Source organism: Schistocerca piceifrons, chromosome 1, assembly GCF_021461385.2.
Source record: "Schistocerca piceifrons isolate TAMUIC-IGC-003096 chromosome 1, iqSchPice1.1, whole genome shotgun sequence".
In the NCBI taxonomy this organism is placed as follows: domain Eukaryota; kingdom Metazoa; phylum Arthropoda; class Insecta; order Orthoptera; family Acrididae; genus Schistocerca; species Schistocerca piceifrons.
This window is the reverse complement of record NC_060138.1, coordinates 1,145,296,696-1,145,314,659: the sequence shown is the minus strand read 5'-3', so window position 1 is coordinate 1,145,314,659 and position 17,964 is coordinate 1,145,296,696. Positions and strand designations below refer to the sequence as shown.

At 43.8% G+C, this 17,964-nt stretch overlaps 1 protein-coding gene across 1 annotated transcript in view; it reads left to right on the top strand.

Annotated features, from left to right (window-relative positions):
* The window catches only part of LOC124778677 (short-chain dehydrogenase/reductase family 9C member 7-like), a 118,146-nt gene that overhangs the window by 24,058 nt on the left and 76,124 nt on the right, over positions 1 to 17,964 (top strand). Inside the window, exon 3 of the mRNA XM_047253660.1 lies at positions 1,906 to 2,069. Within this exon, the coding sequence (XP_047109616.1) occupies positions 1,906 to 2,069 (164 nt within the window). The remainder of the gene's footprint in view (positions 1 to 1,905; positions 2,070 to 17,964) is intronic.

Genomic DNA, 17,964 nt, shown 5'->3' with positions numbered 1-17,964 from the left:
AAAGTTTCATTGCTCAAAAACGTTCTGCTTATCCACGATCATGTTGTAGGCATCTGTTTAAGGAGTTGGGCATTCTGACTACTGCCTCACAGTATATTTATTCCCTCATGAAGTTTGTTGTAAATAATCCATTACAGTTTAGAAGGAACAATGATGTTCGTAATTACAATACCAGTAGGCAACAGACATTCAGTATTACACGATAAGGTTATCGTTAGCACAAAAACGAGTGCACAATGCTGCAACAAAAATTTTCGTCGGTTACCCAGTGGTTTAAAATATCTGACAGACAGCGAAGCAATATTTGAAAAACAAAAAATTGAAACATTTTTCTTGACAACTTCTGTGTTCTGTAGAAGAATATCTGCTACTGTAATGTGTTGAAGGTGGTGAGTAAGACTCACTAACTCACACCTGTATGTTGAAAAAATAAAATAAAATAAAATAAACTTATAAATGTTCTTGATGTAGTCACATTTACAAATAAATTTGCCTTGTGACTGTAAAATGACTCTTTCCATATCATTATGGTTTATCACGCAAAATGTCTGATGGAACATGAAACAAACGAACTAACTAGCCTCTGGCCAGGTTACCACTGAGACTATGACACCGCCAAGCGAGGCTACTCTGACGTTGTGAAAGAGTTGACTGGAGAGTGGAATGACGGTCCCTCGTCTTCAGTGATCTGTCTGTAGGCGGATGACGGACGTACTGTACACGTGTACAGCAACGACGTCGTTAACGGCCCATCCCGAAGTGCGTTTGCCCACTACACACACGTACCACCTAACCAACCTGGGATTCATGGCGAGGGGGCCATCATCACCTACAACCAATGGTCTCATTTGGTGTTTTTGTCGGGTATGTGAAGCAGTGCGTGCAACATTGGACAGTTTATTACTCCATGCTGCTGCCATTTCTTCGACAGGATAGTAATGTGCTTGTACAGCAGTACAACACACGCCTGCATATGGCTGTTACGATACAGTGTGCTCCTCGTGGAGTAAAAGAACTGGCCCGGTCCACGAGAGAACCACAAGTCTCACCAACCGAACACGTATGGCATATGACGAAGCAGATGCTTATTCGTTCTCGACAGCCTGCAAGAATCTTTGCTGAATTGCAACAAAAGGTGCAAGATGCTTAGGACACTGTCGCAGGATGCCATTCGGCATCTTGATGGTTATTTGCACGTGAGAATACACGGGAGGGGTGGGGGAGGGAGTTGGGAGGGGAGGTACACAATGTTTTGATGCGACTTCTGAAACCCTTCACTCTGACATGGCTGTTTCATTTGGTCTGAATTTGGTATCATCTTCTGCTGCGATCATGAACTACCCGTCACATCAACAAAATAACCTCGTCTTTGAGAAGGGTGCATTCGTTTCTGGCAGTGTATAATACTAGTGGGGGCTCAAGTTAATGCCAAATAAAATAAACAGCAATCAGATCTTACTGTACAGAAACGGTAGGCCGGCCGAGGTGGCCGAGCGGTTCTTGGCGTTACAGTCTGGTACCGTGCGACCGCTACGGTCGCAGGTTCGAATCCTGCCTCGACATGGATGTGTGTGATGTCCTTAGGTTAGTCAGGTTTAAGTAGTTCTAAGTTCTAGGGGACTGATGACCTCAGAAGTTAAGTCCCATAGTGCTCAGAGCCATTTGAACCATTTTGAACAGGAATGGTAAATAAAATTCCGTTCCTTGCTGTCCTTCGTGGTGTTGCAGTTTCAATGGCTAACAGTGTACGACGACATACGAAAAGAAACTAGAAGAGTTTCGTATGAGGCGTAGCGTGGGTGAGAATGCCACAATGAACAAACCCCACTTCGGGGCTGTCTGAATACTGAATGTAGGCCTGCGAGCCAAACAGGTGGTTAGCTGACGGAGGCTGGCGTGTTGCAGCGGGGCGTGCGAGGCGGCGTGGTGGTGTTGGTCGTGGTCTTGCCAGCTGGTGGGGGCCGCTGCGCTGCTGGGGCTGGCCGCCTGGCTGCTCACCATAGCCCTCGACCTCCTGCACCCCCTGCGTCTGGTCGACCGCCTGCACCAGCGGGTCGTGCTCATCACGGGTGAGTCGCCTCGCAAACGACAGCTATCGCCTCAAGGCGCGGGGAACACGTGCGTCGGGCACGGTGGTCTAGTCCAGAGTGCTCCAGCGCTCTGTGTCTGACTGGCTGCGGCTCGCCTGCTGGAGGGGGAACCGAGCAACTTGTGTCAGGCCTCAGATGACCCTACTCGGCCACGAATTCGCTCCAGATCTGATGTCCGGACTCCAGAGACACGAATAACCGAGCATGACGTCACAGCTGACCACTATCATCATCTCGCCTCGCTGCACGGCACAAACCAGACGCGTCTCCCTTTCCTTCCTCTCTCTCTTTCTTTTTCCGTTCTCTCCCTACCCCTATTTTTCTTAACACAAAACTAACGTTTGCAAGGACGCTTACTTGACACACTTAACTTCATACAACATGTGGAAAATAATTTGATATTCAGTCCAAGCACAGAAAAACGACTCATTTTCAACGGAAGATTAATCCAGTTTGTCAATAAGAGGAACTTACGTACACACTAAACAAATGCTATCCCTTAAATATAATAAGAACATACAAAGAACATTATATATTTACAGCTGTAACTATTCACACTTTTCACTTCAATAAAATTTATAGTTGCTGTAAGAGCCTACGGAATATCAGACCAGCTGTGTGGCTGGATTGAAGAGTTTTTAGCAAACAGAACACAGCAAGTTGTTCTCAATTGAGAGACATCTACAGACGTTAAAGTAACCTCTGGCGTGCCACAGGGGAGTGTTGTGGGACCATTGCTTTCCACAATATATATAAATGACCTACTACATAGTGTCGGAAGTTACATGCGGCTTTTCGCGGATAATGCTGCAGTATACAGAGAAGTTGCAGCAATAGAAAATTGCAGCGAAATGCAGGAAGATCTGCAGCGGATAGGCACTTGGTGCAGGGAGTGGCAACTGACCCTTAACATAGACAAATGTAATGTATTGCGAATACATGGAAAGAAGGATCCTCTATTGTATGATTATATGATAGCAGAACAAACACTGGTAGCAGTTACTTCTGTAAAATATCTGGGAGTATGCGTACGGAACGGTATGAAGTGGAATGATTACATAAAATTAATTGTTGGTAAGGCGAGTGACAGGTTGAGATTCATTGCGAGAGTCCTTAGAAAATGTAGTCCATCAACAAAGGAGGTGGCTTACAAAACACTCGTTCGACCTATACTTGAGTATTGCTCATCGGTCTGGGATCCGTACCAGGTCGGGTTGACAGAGCAGATAGAGAAGATCCAAAGAAGAACGGCGCGTTTCTTCACAGGGTTGCTTGGTAAGCGTGATAGCGTTACGGAGATGTTAAGCAAACTCAAGTGGCAGACTCCGCAAGAGAGGCGCTCTGCATCACGGTGCAGCTTGCTCGCCAGGTTTCGAGACGGTGCGTTTCTGGATGAGGTATCGAATATATTGCTTCCCCCTACTTATACCTCCAGAGGAGATCACAAATGTAAAATAGAGAGATTCGAGCGCGCACGGAGGCTTTCCGGCAGTCGTTCTTCCCGCGAACAGGAAAGGGAGGTAATGACAGTTTCACGTAAGGTGCCGTTCGCCACACACCGTTTGGTGGCTTGCGGAGTATAAGTGTAGATATTGATGTAGATCAACAGCAGATAACTGACGCTATCTGGCTGTAATTAGCTGTGCCAATTTGTTAATAAGTAAGTACCGCTAACTAGGTGCTTCGTCTGGTAACTCCAGCCATCCCTGGTACATCCTCTTCATGTCTGTTACACCACTTTAACATGTAATTAATATACACTAAAATATAGAGATGTACTTCATCTGCAGCGGAGAATGTGTTATTGTCTCTCGTTCTGGGTCTTAATAAACAACAGAGAGACAAGTAATGCAAAACTCCATGAAGGTGCACGCCGGAGTAGTGTGTTTTATGTTCACAAATTATTATACAAGTTACAGCACTTCCTGGTCGGATAAAAGGAGGACATCGAAGAAATTCAGAGGTGTGCTGCTAGATTTGCTACCGGTAGGTTCGAACATCAAGTAAGTGTTACGCAGATGCTCTGGGAACTCAAACAGGAATCCGTGGAAGAAAGACGACTTTTTTTCGAGAGACACTACTGCGTAAAATTGGGAGAACCGACATTTGAAGCTGACTCCACAACGACCCTGCTGCCGCCATCGTACATTTCGTGTAAGGACCGTGAGGTTAAGATACGAGAAATTAGGGCTCATACGGAGGCATATAGACAGTTGTTTCTCCCTCGCTCTATCTCTGAGTGGAACAGGCGAGGAAACGACAAGATAGCCTACCGTACGGCGGCTTACGGAGTTTAGATGCAGATGTAGATGCAGATGTAGATGCAGATGTAGACCGACATTACGGAAAGATAACCAAAGGAAGGAAGCAATTTTATGACTGGAAATAATTACGATAGTCTATGTATGAAAGTCATGACTCGACTTTTGATTTCTTGTACCTCGTATTAAAAAATACATGTATGTTAGTATACATCAATTACGCTAGTTGATTACAAATCTATCATAAAGAAACAGTACTTGTAAGCGCAGTAATATAATTCACCTCACGTTATTTGACAGTGATTGTTCTTGACTCCGCAGACTTGTCAAACCAAAGAAGAACTAACTGCATCGTAGGTCCCTTTTAGCCTTTTAGGTCATTACTCCCCTCTTTAAATGGTTTCAAGAAATCCACAATTATTCCTGCATATTCATTATCATATCCCTATAACATGTTGCCGGAGCTTTTTTCCGTCGCTAAAGTAGCAATTTTCTTTACATTGATTGAATAAGGACTCAAGCGTACTGTTATCAATGATGATTCCCAAGAGAAGCAGACACCACTTTCCTTCATGTACTGTGCAATGTATTTTCCAGTATTTATTGTTGCTACAATCGTCGAGGCAGAGTGTTACAAGGAGCTGACTTCATCGAAAGTTTGGATGAGTGCTGTGTTGATACAAAAAGAAGCCTTTCATCATATGCAAGTGTTTTTATTATGTTGGCACTCTGGTCGCAGACAAAAACAAAATTACGCAACATGTCCGGCGAAATGTTCCAGTCACCCATACACTCTTATATTTCTATTTTAGTATTTACTCTCATTTTCTTAACACCCCGGAATTACTTTATAAACAAAGCATTATTCATAAGGGAACAATCTGTTTATGAAATGTGCTGAGACAATGTACCTGATTGTGTGAATCAGCCCACATATCAACTGTTGCAGCACATGTTTTATTAATAACTTCGTTAACAACAGAAGGCATTAATCTGTTTCAAATTACATCAACCTGTCCTTTGGCACATCTGCTTGTAATACAGGGATGCAACATGACATCTGAAACGCTGGTTTCTCCATAATGTGCATCTGGACCTTCTTGGCCTAGTTGTTTGAAACCTTCGCCAGAAACAGTATGACAATGCCCCATACCTTTGGCAAACACTGCAACACTTCTTTCCGTTATAGTGTTTTTTATTGCTGCCGATATATCTGAATGAGCTGTTTCAGTGTGGGATTTCTTAAAACTGTTTTTCTTTAAATGAGTCGTTCCCGACTGGAAGCATTAAAGTAGAGAATAGGTATGCACGATATGTACCCAGCAGACCTGCTGTTTTCGTGAACAACTAAAAAATTTACTTCATAGTTCGCTTTTTAGATCCTCCCATTTCTTCAGTGTCTACACGTTGGTTTCGATCATACTGAACTGGCTTCCTCAAGCTACATGAGTACAGACACACTACGAATGAGAAGCCTGAGCTGGCAGTAGTTGCGCGCAGATTAAGATAATGAGGAAAATGCCTTCCTGAACAAGAAAAAGTATGGTTTTTGTGTACTTGGTGTATACTGATAGGAAAGAGAAAGCATTTCCCAAACAACGGAATGCGTCCGTGAGTCTGTTTCAATTCAGCTGTGTTTGTGCTTCCGATATGAAATGGCAAGAGCACCTAAGGACGGTAGAAGGGAAGAACAAAGGTTGACTTCGGTTTATTGGGAGAATTGTAGGACATGGTGGTTCATCTGTAAAGGAGACTTCGTATAGAGTATCGATGCAACCCATTCTTAGTACTGCTCGGATGTTTGGTATCCCACCAACGCGGATTAAAAGAAGACATTGGAGAAATTCAGAGGCAGACTGCTAGATTTCTTACCGATAGGTTCGAAAACACGCAATTGGGGCGGATATGCTTCGAGAATTCAAGTTGGAATCCTTGGAGGAAAGATGTTCTTTTCGCGGAACGCTGTTGAGAAAATTTAGAGAACCAGCATTTGAAGCTGACTGCAGAGTGAGTCTACTGCCACCAACGTACGTTTCGCTTAAGGTTCACGGTGATAAGAGAAATCAGGGCTCATACTGAGGCATATATACAGTCGTTCTTCCCTCGGTCTGTTTGAGAGTGGAACAGGAAAGGAAATAGTTAGTAGTGGTACAAGGTACCCTCTGCCATACACCATGTTGTGACTTGCGTAGTATGAGATGTAGATGGTGTAAATACCAGAGAACAAGTGTACCTAGTGGAATTTATAGATACAACCATCCCCTACCAATGTCAGTACCAGATATAATGAAACCAATCTATAAAGACTTACTTGCTAAATTCATCCATTGAAGAATTCAAAATACTAACGAAAGTTTCAATAGCTGTGTGTAAGGAACGCTTGCCTGAAACGGTAGTTGTGGGTCTCGGAACCCTAAAAATCGGTGTCATGGACGCAGTGTGGTACTTGAACGGTGGTTCAGTCAGCAGGCTGAAAGTTTTGAACGATTTGGGCATAGAACCTGCAGTGAACATGAATAATGCGGGTTTGTCAATTGATCACCCGACGGTGCGGAAAGCTGAGAAAATTGTCCCACAAATGACAAAAGACGTCAGAATTTAGGATAGGGCTTCCAAACATAAGAAAATAGAGAAACCTGCAACAATGACGGCTGTGTGCCTGGTGAGTTTTAATTTTTAATGTAGACTGAACAGAGCATATCGAATCTTTATATACATTTTGTCGAAAGTATGAAATTTTTAGCTTTTGGTATAATTTTCTCTGAAAGTAAAACATCAATATAAGTGAAGCCTTCCACAGAAATTGACTACCCCACTTTCATTGAAATGTTCTAGGACTGTGGCAGTCAAATAAACGGTGGGACAAATATTTGGATTTTTTTAATGCCAAGTTTTTAGATCACATGCTTTTCTGTGAAATTCTCCTGAGAAGGCAATGCTATTATCATATAAGACATACAGCTTGAAGAAGATATGACAACTTACGCACGTTTCAAATTTGGTTTCGTTTGGACACCGGCTACCCTTTCGGAAATACTGCAAAGAAGTCTTGATCTAGCTACCGTAAAGCCGTTCGCTCTTAACGGAACAAAAAGTTAATATCCGGAGTACCACAAGGAAGTGTTATAGGACGGTTGCTGTTTACAATATATATAAATGATCTATTAGAAAGCGTCGGATGCTCTTTAAGGCCATTTGCAGATGATGCAGTTGTCTATACCAAAGTAGCAACGCCAGAAGGTAGTAAGAATTTGCAGAACGACTGCAGAGAATTGATCACTGGTGCAGGCTCTAGCAGTTGACCTTGAACGTAAATAAATATTGCGCATACATAGGAAAAGAAATCCACTACTGTACAGCTACACTATTGATGACAAACAGCTGGAGACAGCGTCTGCCGTAAAATATCTAGAGCTATCCAGAGCGAGCTTAAGTGGAAGGACCATATAAATCAGATAGTGGGAAAAGCAGACACCAGACTCAGATTCATCGGAAAAATCTTAAGGAAATGTAACTCATGTACGAAAGAAGTGGCTTATAAGGCGCTTGTTCGCCCGGTTCTTGAGCATCGTTCATCTATCTGAGATCCCTATCAGGTAGGACTGATAGAGGAGATGGAGAAGATCCAACGAAGTGTGGCCGTTTCGTCCCTGGATCGTATAGCTGACGAGACAGCGTTAAGGAGATGCCAAACAAACTCCACTGGCAGACGTCAATAGAGAGGCGTTGTGCATCAATGAGAGAGTTACTATTGAAATTCCAGGACAGCACTTTTCAGGAAGAGTCGGAAAACATATTACTTCCCCCCCCCCCCCCCCCTCGCCCCATATACAGCTCGCGTATTGACCACGAGGAGAAAATTCTAGAAATTAGAGCCAATACAGAGGCCTACCCACAGTCATTCTTCCCACGCACTATACGCGAGTGAAACAGGGTTGGAGGGATCATATAGCGATACCGAAAGTACCCTCCGCCACAGACCATTAGGTGGTTTTCGAATTATGATATAGATATAGATGCAGATGTAACGAAGAAAAGACCGGTTTTTTGCAAGGAACACTGTGGATTCCGTATCAGCACAACACCTCAGCCCACTATGCCATAACGGTGAAGCAGGTCTTAGAGGACAGTCACTTTCCTGTTGTAATGTCTCTTGCAGCGGTCTCTCCGCGATATTTTCAGAAATTTTATAAATTATGTGACTCATTACATATCTCGAAATATCTCTTCTTATCTTACCGATTCCTAAACTTTAATATACGATGATTATCAATGCAAAGTAGTTTCAAGCCCTATTATTCCTTGGAGCGTGCATTTACTCCATGGAATAGCTTCTCTGCTATCTATGTTTTCTCTTATGAAAAGAATGAGGGAGATCTTGCCGATTAGCCGTGAAAGAAGGAGGATGTGTATGTATGTATTGTTGAGCTAGTCGCCATCTTGATGAGATTCTGTATGAGAAGGAATTTAATACATGAACTAAACTAAAGTAAGTGTGTTCACGTATAATTTAACTGATTATCATTGACAGTGTCTGCTTACTACGCTGTGTGATCAGTGGGGAACGTCTGATTTACACTGGACGAACCTGCCCTTTTGTATGCTCAAGATATCCGGTTTATTACTTCAAATAAATGGGCTAACACGGTCTTACCAGCAGATCTCCGGTCTTCCCCATGTGATCACCGAAAGTTAATAATTATTACAAATGTTTTCAGGAGATCGACTGACAATTTTCGTCGCACCGAGACTTCGAAATTGCTTCACTGCCTTATGGAATTTAAGTTAAGCTCAATTTAATCCGGATAGAACAGTATTGAACTGTGTGAATGTGATAAGCCTGCTTTTTGAATAAAAATTCCCTTAATATAAGCATGTTTTTACTATCCTGATCAGTGAAGCTATATCAGGCCGGTGTGAGAGAGGTTTTTTAAATTTTAGATCCCACAAAAAATATTAAACTGTGTTTCAGCACCTATCGTATTCGCCAGATCTCGCTGCCAAAAGTGATCGGTGCGTTGAAGACACTTTTCAGTATGCGTCATAGGTAAAACCAGAAACGACAGAGTTGTTGAACAGGAGAACTGCCGGCGACCATAGCTTTGAAAAACGGAATACGTGTATACACCGGTGTATGTCACCAATACAATGATCTCTACACAAAAAAATGCAAAATCCCACTCAAACCTCCTCACTGCAAATTTCATCACCTCCACAAAGAGTGTTCTCACTTAAAAATCCTCCATCAACTAACACATCCGTAGATGCCCATACCACATAGTCCCATAAGTGCGAGGCCAAACCCCCTGCAAAGACTCCTGAAGTGTAGCAGTGTTCCAATCCGTCCAGTTGATACCCCAAGCTACACCACCTACTTCCTCCACCCCACATTTTCAGCTGAGGGTATAGTCTGATTGTTACCTTAAACTTCCAGAACAGCCTGCAAAACAGCCCCACACTCTGTAAGAAATTACTCTAGCTGACAGGTCTGTATTCCACCTTAGTGTAACGTCCACCCACTATCAGAACCAATTTCGCCTTGCCTTCTAAAGTTTATAAACCTTGACACAATCTGCTCTATCCTACTTTACTAACTCCACATGGGGCAACAGCAGGGCATTATTGCCTGCTGCATCACCTCTATAAACATGCACTACCTTCCCTCAGTGTCCAACACTCAGTTTCATTTCACAGTGTAATTTCTGCATCTACACCTGCGTCTGTATTCTACAAGCCACCTTACGGTGTGTGTAAGAGAATACTTCGTGTACCATTCTCACTTCCACATTTTCCTGTTCCAGTCGCGAATGGTTCGCGGAAATAACTGCCGCTGGTAGACTTCAGTGTTTGCTCGACGCTCTCTAATTTGACCTTCGTGGTCTTTTTGTGAGACATTAAGTGGTAGAAAATAATACAACCGATGGCAAAGAAGGAAAAAATGTCTAGTAAACATCAGCTCTAAAATGGTATGAGCAATAGATGATCTTCTCTACTGTGAAACACATCTCTTCTGCGGAACATGTACTCGTAGTTCTTAAGGTATGCATTTTAGAGTTCATGTTTAACATACTTTTTTTCTTCTTGCTATATCAGGAATCCCTTTCTAAAGGTTTTCCGTCGAGTTTTTAAACACTCTGTATACTAGCTGACTCTTCTAGGAATATAGACCTTGTGAACTTCAACAGCAAACCAAGAGCACCAGTTTGCTTTTGTTCTACAGTATTACTTTTATTGTGTTAACTGATTGTGACAAATTTTACATCGGTCAGGCAGGCAGAGACATAGCAACTAGGCTGGCTGAACATGAACACACCTGGAGGTTGCAGAATTCTGACTCCGCATTTGCTGAACATGTACTGAGTGAGGGTCACAACTACCAGCCAGTGTCCCATGTGCTCCACTTAGCAAACAAACGCCATAAACTCAACCTGCTGGAAGCCCTGTGCATCTAAATTTGGGCTGGGTAGTGGACAGGTAATGAACTAGAATTAGTGAGGAGGAAGCCGATTTGTACAACCAGTTGGCAGTCTGAACCAGTACCGTAGAGCGCCGGCTGAATACAGAAACCAAGTGCTTGTGGTCAGTGATGAGTAAGAACTTTGCTCCTCACAAGTTAACGTGAAATGTTTTCACACTGAAAATGATATCCAGCATCTCCTTTTCCAAGAGCGAATGTTTCACCACAGAAAGAGTCTTTGAAACATAAGCAGTGGGCTGCCCAGTGCCATTGGAATTGGACTGCACCAGTACCATACCGAAATATATTGGCGGCCTGTGTTTATGGTTTACTCAGCTTAAAGGAAGCCAAATACTGCTTGACAAACTGTAAGGCCCACTGACAGTGAGCAGACCAGATGAACATGATGCCCTTTTGCTGAAGCCAGTTAAGAGGGCGGCAAATGTGCACAGCCGGGGAATGAACTCATCATAATAAGAAATCTTGCCCAAAAAGAAAGTCATTCAGATTTCTGGGCGCCAGCAAGTTGACACCACCTTTCCTGTGCTCCTCCGTAGGGACGAGACCCACTTTGCTGAGGGTATGTCCCAAAAATGCACCTTTCGGGAGAAAAAACTGCCTTGGAAGGCCACCTGTAGATGTCGTAAATGCTCCTGTTGTGTAGCGCCAATTACCCACATGTCGCTGAGGTAGTATGCGCAACAGGAGATCTCGTGAATCAACTGCTCCACGTATGTTGATAAATTTCTGACATAGACCAATATCCAGAAAGAAAGTGACTAAAGCAATAAAGCCCAAAGATGGTACTGAGCACCAGGAAATTCCGAGAAGCTGCGTGCAGTGGCATCTGCAAGTAATATCTATCGTGCAAGTCGATGCCTGAAGAATACTGGCCACAAATAACTTCGCCAGCAACTTCTTTGGCCACAGAACTGCTTAAAATCACCACAAAACCGCATGATGCCGCCTGATTTCTGAATTAACACCAAAGGGGTGCCCCACTGCCGTCGAAATAGGAGAAAAACGACACCGAGATCCTGCCAGTGCTGCAACTCGGCCTCGATCGCATGGCGAAGGGGATAGAGCTAGTGGCAAGAAAACTCAGATAACATTGATGACGTCAAAATACTGGAGCCTCTGACAACCATCCTGTGGCCTATTTTGCGGCGAACCGGACATATGGCCTCCATATGCGGGCAGTCCCGTTGAACGTGCACCAAATCAGAATAGGGGCATGACCGCCGGAGTGCCCACTGTGCAGAAACAGGTGTGGAAGCAAAGAGACACAGAGAACCTGAAAAACATCTGGGGCAGGGATTAGGGCACTTCGATTCAAATGTACCATCAGAGCCCGATGCGGGTGAAGACAAGCAGTGCCGTGACGTCAATACACTGAATTTTTTTTACCTAATGGTTACTGTAAAATCATTGAAGAAGGACTGCAGGGAGTACTCCTCGATTCTGTCATCGCTGATCGGCCGAAAGGTGGGAAACACTTATCGGCCTCCCATTCCCAACAAACGAATGAACTCGCCCAACGCTTTCGATGAAAACTGGTCACTGTCCATCGGCCACCATATCCTTCGTGGACTCTACTGTTTGTTCGTGAGACCCAGGAAATCGTAACTGCTGGTTAATGAACAAAATGGGATCGTACAGAATATTAGACCAGCTGTGTGAATGTATGAAGGACACAACATGTCATTCTCAGAGGGGAGAAATGTTAAGATGTAAAAGTAACTACTCTGTAGGAATCAGCATGCGTTTGGAAAAAGACGATCTTGTGAAACCCAGCTCGCGCTATTCGTCCACGAGACACGGGTTCCCAGGCAGATGCCGTGTTTCTTAACTTCCTCAAGGCGTTTGATACAGTTCACCACAGTCGTTTAATGAACAAAGTAAGAGCATATGGACTATCAAACCAATTGTGTGATTGGATTGAAGAGCTCCTAGTTAACAGAACGGAGCATGCCATTCTCAATGGAGAGAAGTCTTCCGAAGTAAGAGTGATTTCAGGTGTGCCGCAGGAGAGAATCGTAGGACCGTTGCTATTCACACTATATATAAATGACCTTGTGGATAACATCGGAAGTTCACTGGGCCTTTTTGCGGATGATGCTGAAGTATATCGAGAGGTTGTAACAACGGAAAATTGTACTGAAATGCAGGAGGATCTGCAGCGAATTGACGCATGGTGCACGGAATGGCAATTGAATCTGAATGTAGACAAGTGTAATGTGCTGCGAATACATAGAAACAAAAATCCTTTATCATTTAGCTACAATGTAGCAGGTCAGTAACTGGAAGCAGTTAACTCCATAAATTATCTGGGAGTAGGTATGAGGAGTGATCTAAAATGGAATGACCCTATAAAATTAATCGTCGGTAAAGCAGATGCCAAACTGAGATTCATTGGAAGAATCCTAAGGAAATGCAGTCCGAAAACAAAGGAAGTAGGTTACAGTACACTTTTTCGCCCACTGCTTGAATACTGCTCACCGGTGTGGAATCCGTACCAGATAGGGTTGACAGAAGAGATAGAGAAGATCCAACGCAGAGCAGCGCGCTTCGTTACAGGATCATTTAGTAATCAGCGTTACGTATATGACAGATAAACTCCAGTGGAAGACTCTGCAAGTGAGACGCTCAGTAGCTCGGTTCGGGCTTTTGTTGAAGTTTCGAGAACATACCTTCACCGAGGAGCTAAGCAGTATGTTGTTCCCTCCTACGTATATCTCACGAAGAGACCACGAGGATAAAATCAGAAAGATTAGAGCCCACACAGAGGCATACCGACAATCTTTCTTTCCACGAACAATACGGGACTGGAATAGAAGGGAGATGGTTGAAATGGCTCTGAGCACTATGGGACTCAACTTCTGAGGTCATCAGTCCCCTAGAACTTAGAACTGCTTAAACCTAACTAACCTAAGGACATCACACACATCCATGCTCGACGCAGGATTCGAACCTGCGACCGTAGCGGTCGCGCGGTTCCAGACTGTAGCGCCTAGACCCGCTCGGCCACACCGGCCGGCGAATAGAAGGGAGAACCGTTAGAAGTACTCAAGGTACCCTCCGCCACACACAGGATTAGGTGGATAGATCACATAACTAATGGGGAGCTACTGAATAGAATTTGGGAGAAGAGAAACTTGTGGCACAACTTGACTAGAAGAAGGGACCGGTTGGTAGGACATGTTCTGAGTCATCAAGGGATCACCAATGTAGTATTGGAGGGCAGCGTGGCGGGTAAAAATCGTAGAGGGAGACCAAGAGATGAATACACTAAGCAGATTCAGAAGGATGTAGGTTGCATTAGGTACTGGGAGATGAAGAAGCTTGCACAGGATAGAGTAGCATGGAGAGCTGCATCAAAACAGTCTCAGGACTGAAGACCACAACAACAACAAATGTGTAGAGATCGAATTAAGGTGAAATAACGACATACAACTAATTGCAGGTAGGCAGGTGCCAGATATATTATATAAATCCTCAGGAAGTGAAGTATGCCAACCAAGGTGGTAGCTTTACAAGAGGTTATTGCGAGTCAGTCTGTATCAGATAAGATTGACAGAGGATACAGAGAAGATGCAAAGAAGACGGCCACAGTTTCCTTTAGTGAGCACGAAAGCGTCGTGCAGATGCTCAGCTAACTCCAGTAGATCGCACTACAAGAGACATGTTGTGCATTGCAGTGTTGTTTACTGTTAGGTGCAGTTCTCACTGTAGCAATATCATATACGATGCAATGCAGGTTGCACAGCACGATGCTTATCAGTGCGACATCAGTGTTCCCACTGGGGTGGTATGTGCGATACAATACACAATGCAGCTTGCAATATGACAAACAACAAGATAGCAAAAAAATGGTTCAAATGGCTCTGAGCACTATGGGATTTAACATCTGTGGTCATCAGTCCCCTAGAACTTAGAACTACTTAAACCTAACTAACCTAAGGACATCACACACATCCATGCCCGAGGCAGAATTCGAAACTGCGACCGTAGCAGTCGCGCGGTTCCGGACTGAGAGCCTAGAACCGATAGCAAGATAGCAAAAATCACATTTTTGTTTCAGCCTCAGCTGTAATCATGAGCTCTTCTGAAGAGGATGTTATTGTAGCTTATCATTTAAAGGTCAAAAAACGGAAAAAAGGAAGGAGATGCTAGGTGCACCCATACAACGCTATAAATATAGCTGTGGTTGAATCTCCTGTGCAGGAGAGTTTCTGTAAAGTTTGGAAGGTAGGAGACGAGATACTGGCAAAGTAAAGCTGTGAGGACGGGGCGTGAGTCGCGCTTGAGCAGTTCAGATGGTAGAGCCCTTGCCTGCAAAAGGCAAAGGTCCCGAGTTCGAGTCTGGATCCGGCACACAGTTTTAATCTGCCAGGAAGTTTCATATCAGCGCACACTCCACTGCAGAGTGAAAATCTCATTCTGATAGCTGTGGTGTCACGTGAGGCCTGTCAGCACAAACACAAATTCGCAAATTCTACAGAATCAACCCAGACAGTTCCTACCTTTTTGGAGCTCCTAGTATCAGCTAAACATAAACTTTCGACTTGCTGTTTTTCTTGGTGATAAGCTACTCATTACAGCAGCGTAAGTGAAGTATCTGGATTACAGTACCGATAGAAGCTGAAGAAATGAATTAAGGTTTGTGTCACAGCCGGGACTTGAATCTGGTTCTCACTCGACAGGTGTGCTAGGCATCACACCACTGCGGGGACTAGCCTAGTCGAGTGCTCTCCCTAATGCAAACTTTTTTCATGTCTTCAGCTTATTTTCCCCTTCTTAGGCAGTTAGGATTGTGTTAGGCAAGCCACTGGACTAGGGTAGTCCATGCAACTGTGTTACCCATACTGACACAGTCATGTAATGGCAAGCACACCTCCCTAGTAAGCAGCGAGACCCAGACGCAAGCTCTGGCTATTGCACAAATTTTAATTCATTTCTTCAGCTTCTATAATTATCGCAGATAAAGATGAGACTCAGATGTCTCAAGGAAAATTTAATTATATCAGATCTATATCTGAATTACGTTAAAAATGCCACCATGCATTTTTTTGTAAGACCACCTAGTACGCTACTTAATTCACTGTGATACATAGGTAAACAATGATTACAGATTAATGAAGCTTGGATAATATTTCTACAGCTGTTCAATTTCGCAAACTAGTACTTGAGGAGTATCTGAAAGGAAATGAGTCAGCAGCGGGTGATGAACTCTGCTTATGGGCTGGCAACGGGTTTGAAGAAGTGGAAGAAGCCTACGATGACAAAGAAAATCCCGACGTGCCCTTCTCGGCTTCGTCCAGCTGCACATTCAGAAGTAACATAAATTTAGCTTTCGAATATCTGTTATGCCTGTTAGAAAGTCTCCTGAAATCAGGGAGTATATACTGAAAAAAATAGAGTAAATTTCATCAGCTGATGACTCCCGGTGTCTTTTCATTTCAGTTCGTTTTTCATTTCCAGCTTCGGCTTGTATCTGCAGCATACAACAAGAGAAACACGAGGCATCTCCCCGCTCCGCATAACAGGAGCCTCATTTAATAGCGTGTGGCTGGCAACGTCGTCGCGGACGACATCCAATATACCTCACAAATTTTCTCGAGAATCGAAAGAGGTATGGATCTTCTGCCACCGTTACGAACGAATTCCATATGTTAGCTATATTTCGTATGTATGACATAAAACGCACCAAACTTTAAACAGGTAGCCGACTGCATTCTTTACTACTAACTTTCAAAATATGCCCGGTGGTTTACTCATATGCGAAATATCGTAATAATTAAGGGCAATGGCAAAGTGAAAAACAATCCATTATGACGATGTAGTATGGGACTACAAGTCGTGTAAAAAAATCAGTTTTTTTACTGAATTGTTTCCTTAGAAGCGAATGTGAAAGACTCCATAGAAGAGAACACACGCAAATATAAAAACCATGGGTTTAAGTTTTCACGAAAAAAGTGAAAGCTTTAATGAGGAACTTAAGAGAAGGAATAGTCAATATTAATGAAACTCTTCAAGAGCCGTGTAACTAAAATGTTTATTTTATTTTGACAACAACCAGTTTCGGCATTCCACTATGCCATCTTCAGGCCCCATATGCAAAATAAACAATAATGCCATACAGTGCCATATATCCCAGGGTTTCGTGAATTCAAACCGTTTCACAAGTGCTCCACTCGAAGACTTGATTGCTTGAATTCACGAAACCGATGGATATTTAGCACTTTATGGCATTAGAGTTTACACTACTGGCCATTAAAATTGCTACACCACAAAGATGACGTGCTACAGACCCGAAATTTAACCGACAGGAAGAAGATGCTGTGATATGAAAATAATTAGCTTTTCAGAGCATTGCATTCACACAAGGTTGGCGCCAGTGGCGACAGCTACAACGTGCTGACATGAAGAAAGTTTCCAACCGATTTCTCATACACAAACAGCAGTTGACCGGCGTTGCCTGGTGAAACGTTGTTGTGATGCCTCGTGTAAGGAGGAGAAATGCGTATCATCACGTTTCCGACTTTGATAAAGGTCGAATTGTAGCCTATCGTGATTGCGGTTTATCGCATCGCGATATTGCTGCTCACGTTGGTCGAGATCCAATGACTGTTAGCAAAATATGAAATCGGTGGGTTCAGGAGGGTAATACGGAACGCCGTGCTGGATCCCAACGGCCTCGTATCACTAGCAGTCGAGATGACAGACATCCGCATGGCTGTAACGGATCGTGCAGCCACGTCTCGATCCCTGAGTCAACAGCTGGGGACGTTTGCAAGACAACAACCATCTGCACGAACAGTTCGACGACGTTTGCAGCAGCATGGACTATCAGCACGGAGACCGTGCCTGCTTACCCTTGACACTGCATCACAGACAGGAGCGCCTGCGATGGTACACTCAACGACGAACCTGGGTGCACGAATGGCAAAACGTAATTTTTCCGGATGCATCCAGGTTGTGTTTACAGCATCGTGATAGTCGCATTCGTGTTTGGCGACATCGCGGTGAACGCACATTGTAAGCGTGTATTCGTCATCGCCACACTGGCGTATCAGCTGGCGTGATGGTATGGGTTGCCATTGGTTACACGTCTGGGTCACCTCTTGTTCGCATTGACGGAGACTTTGAACAGTGG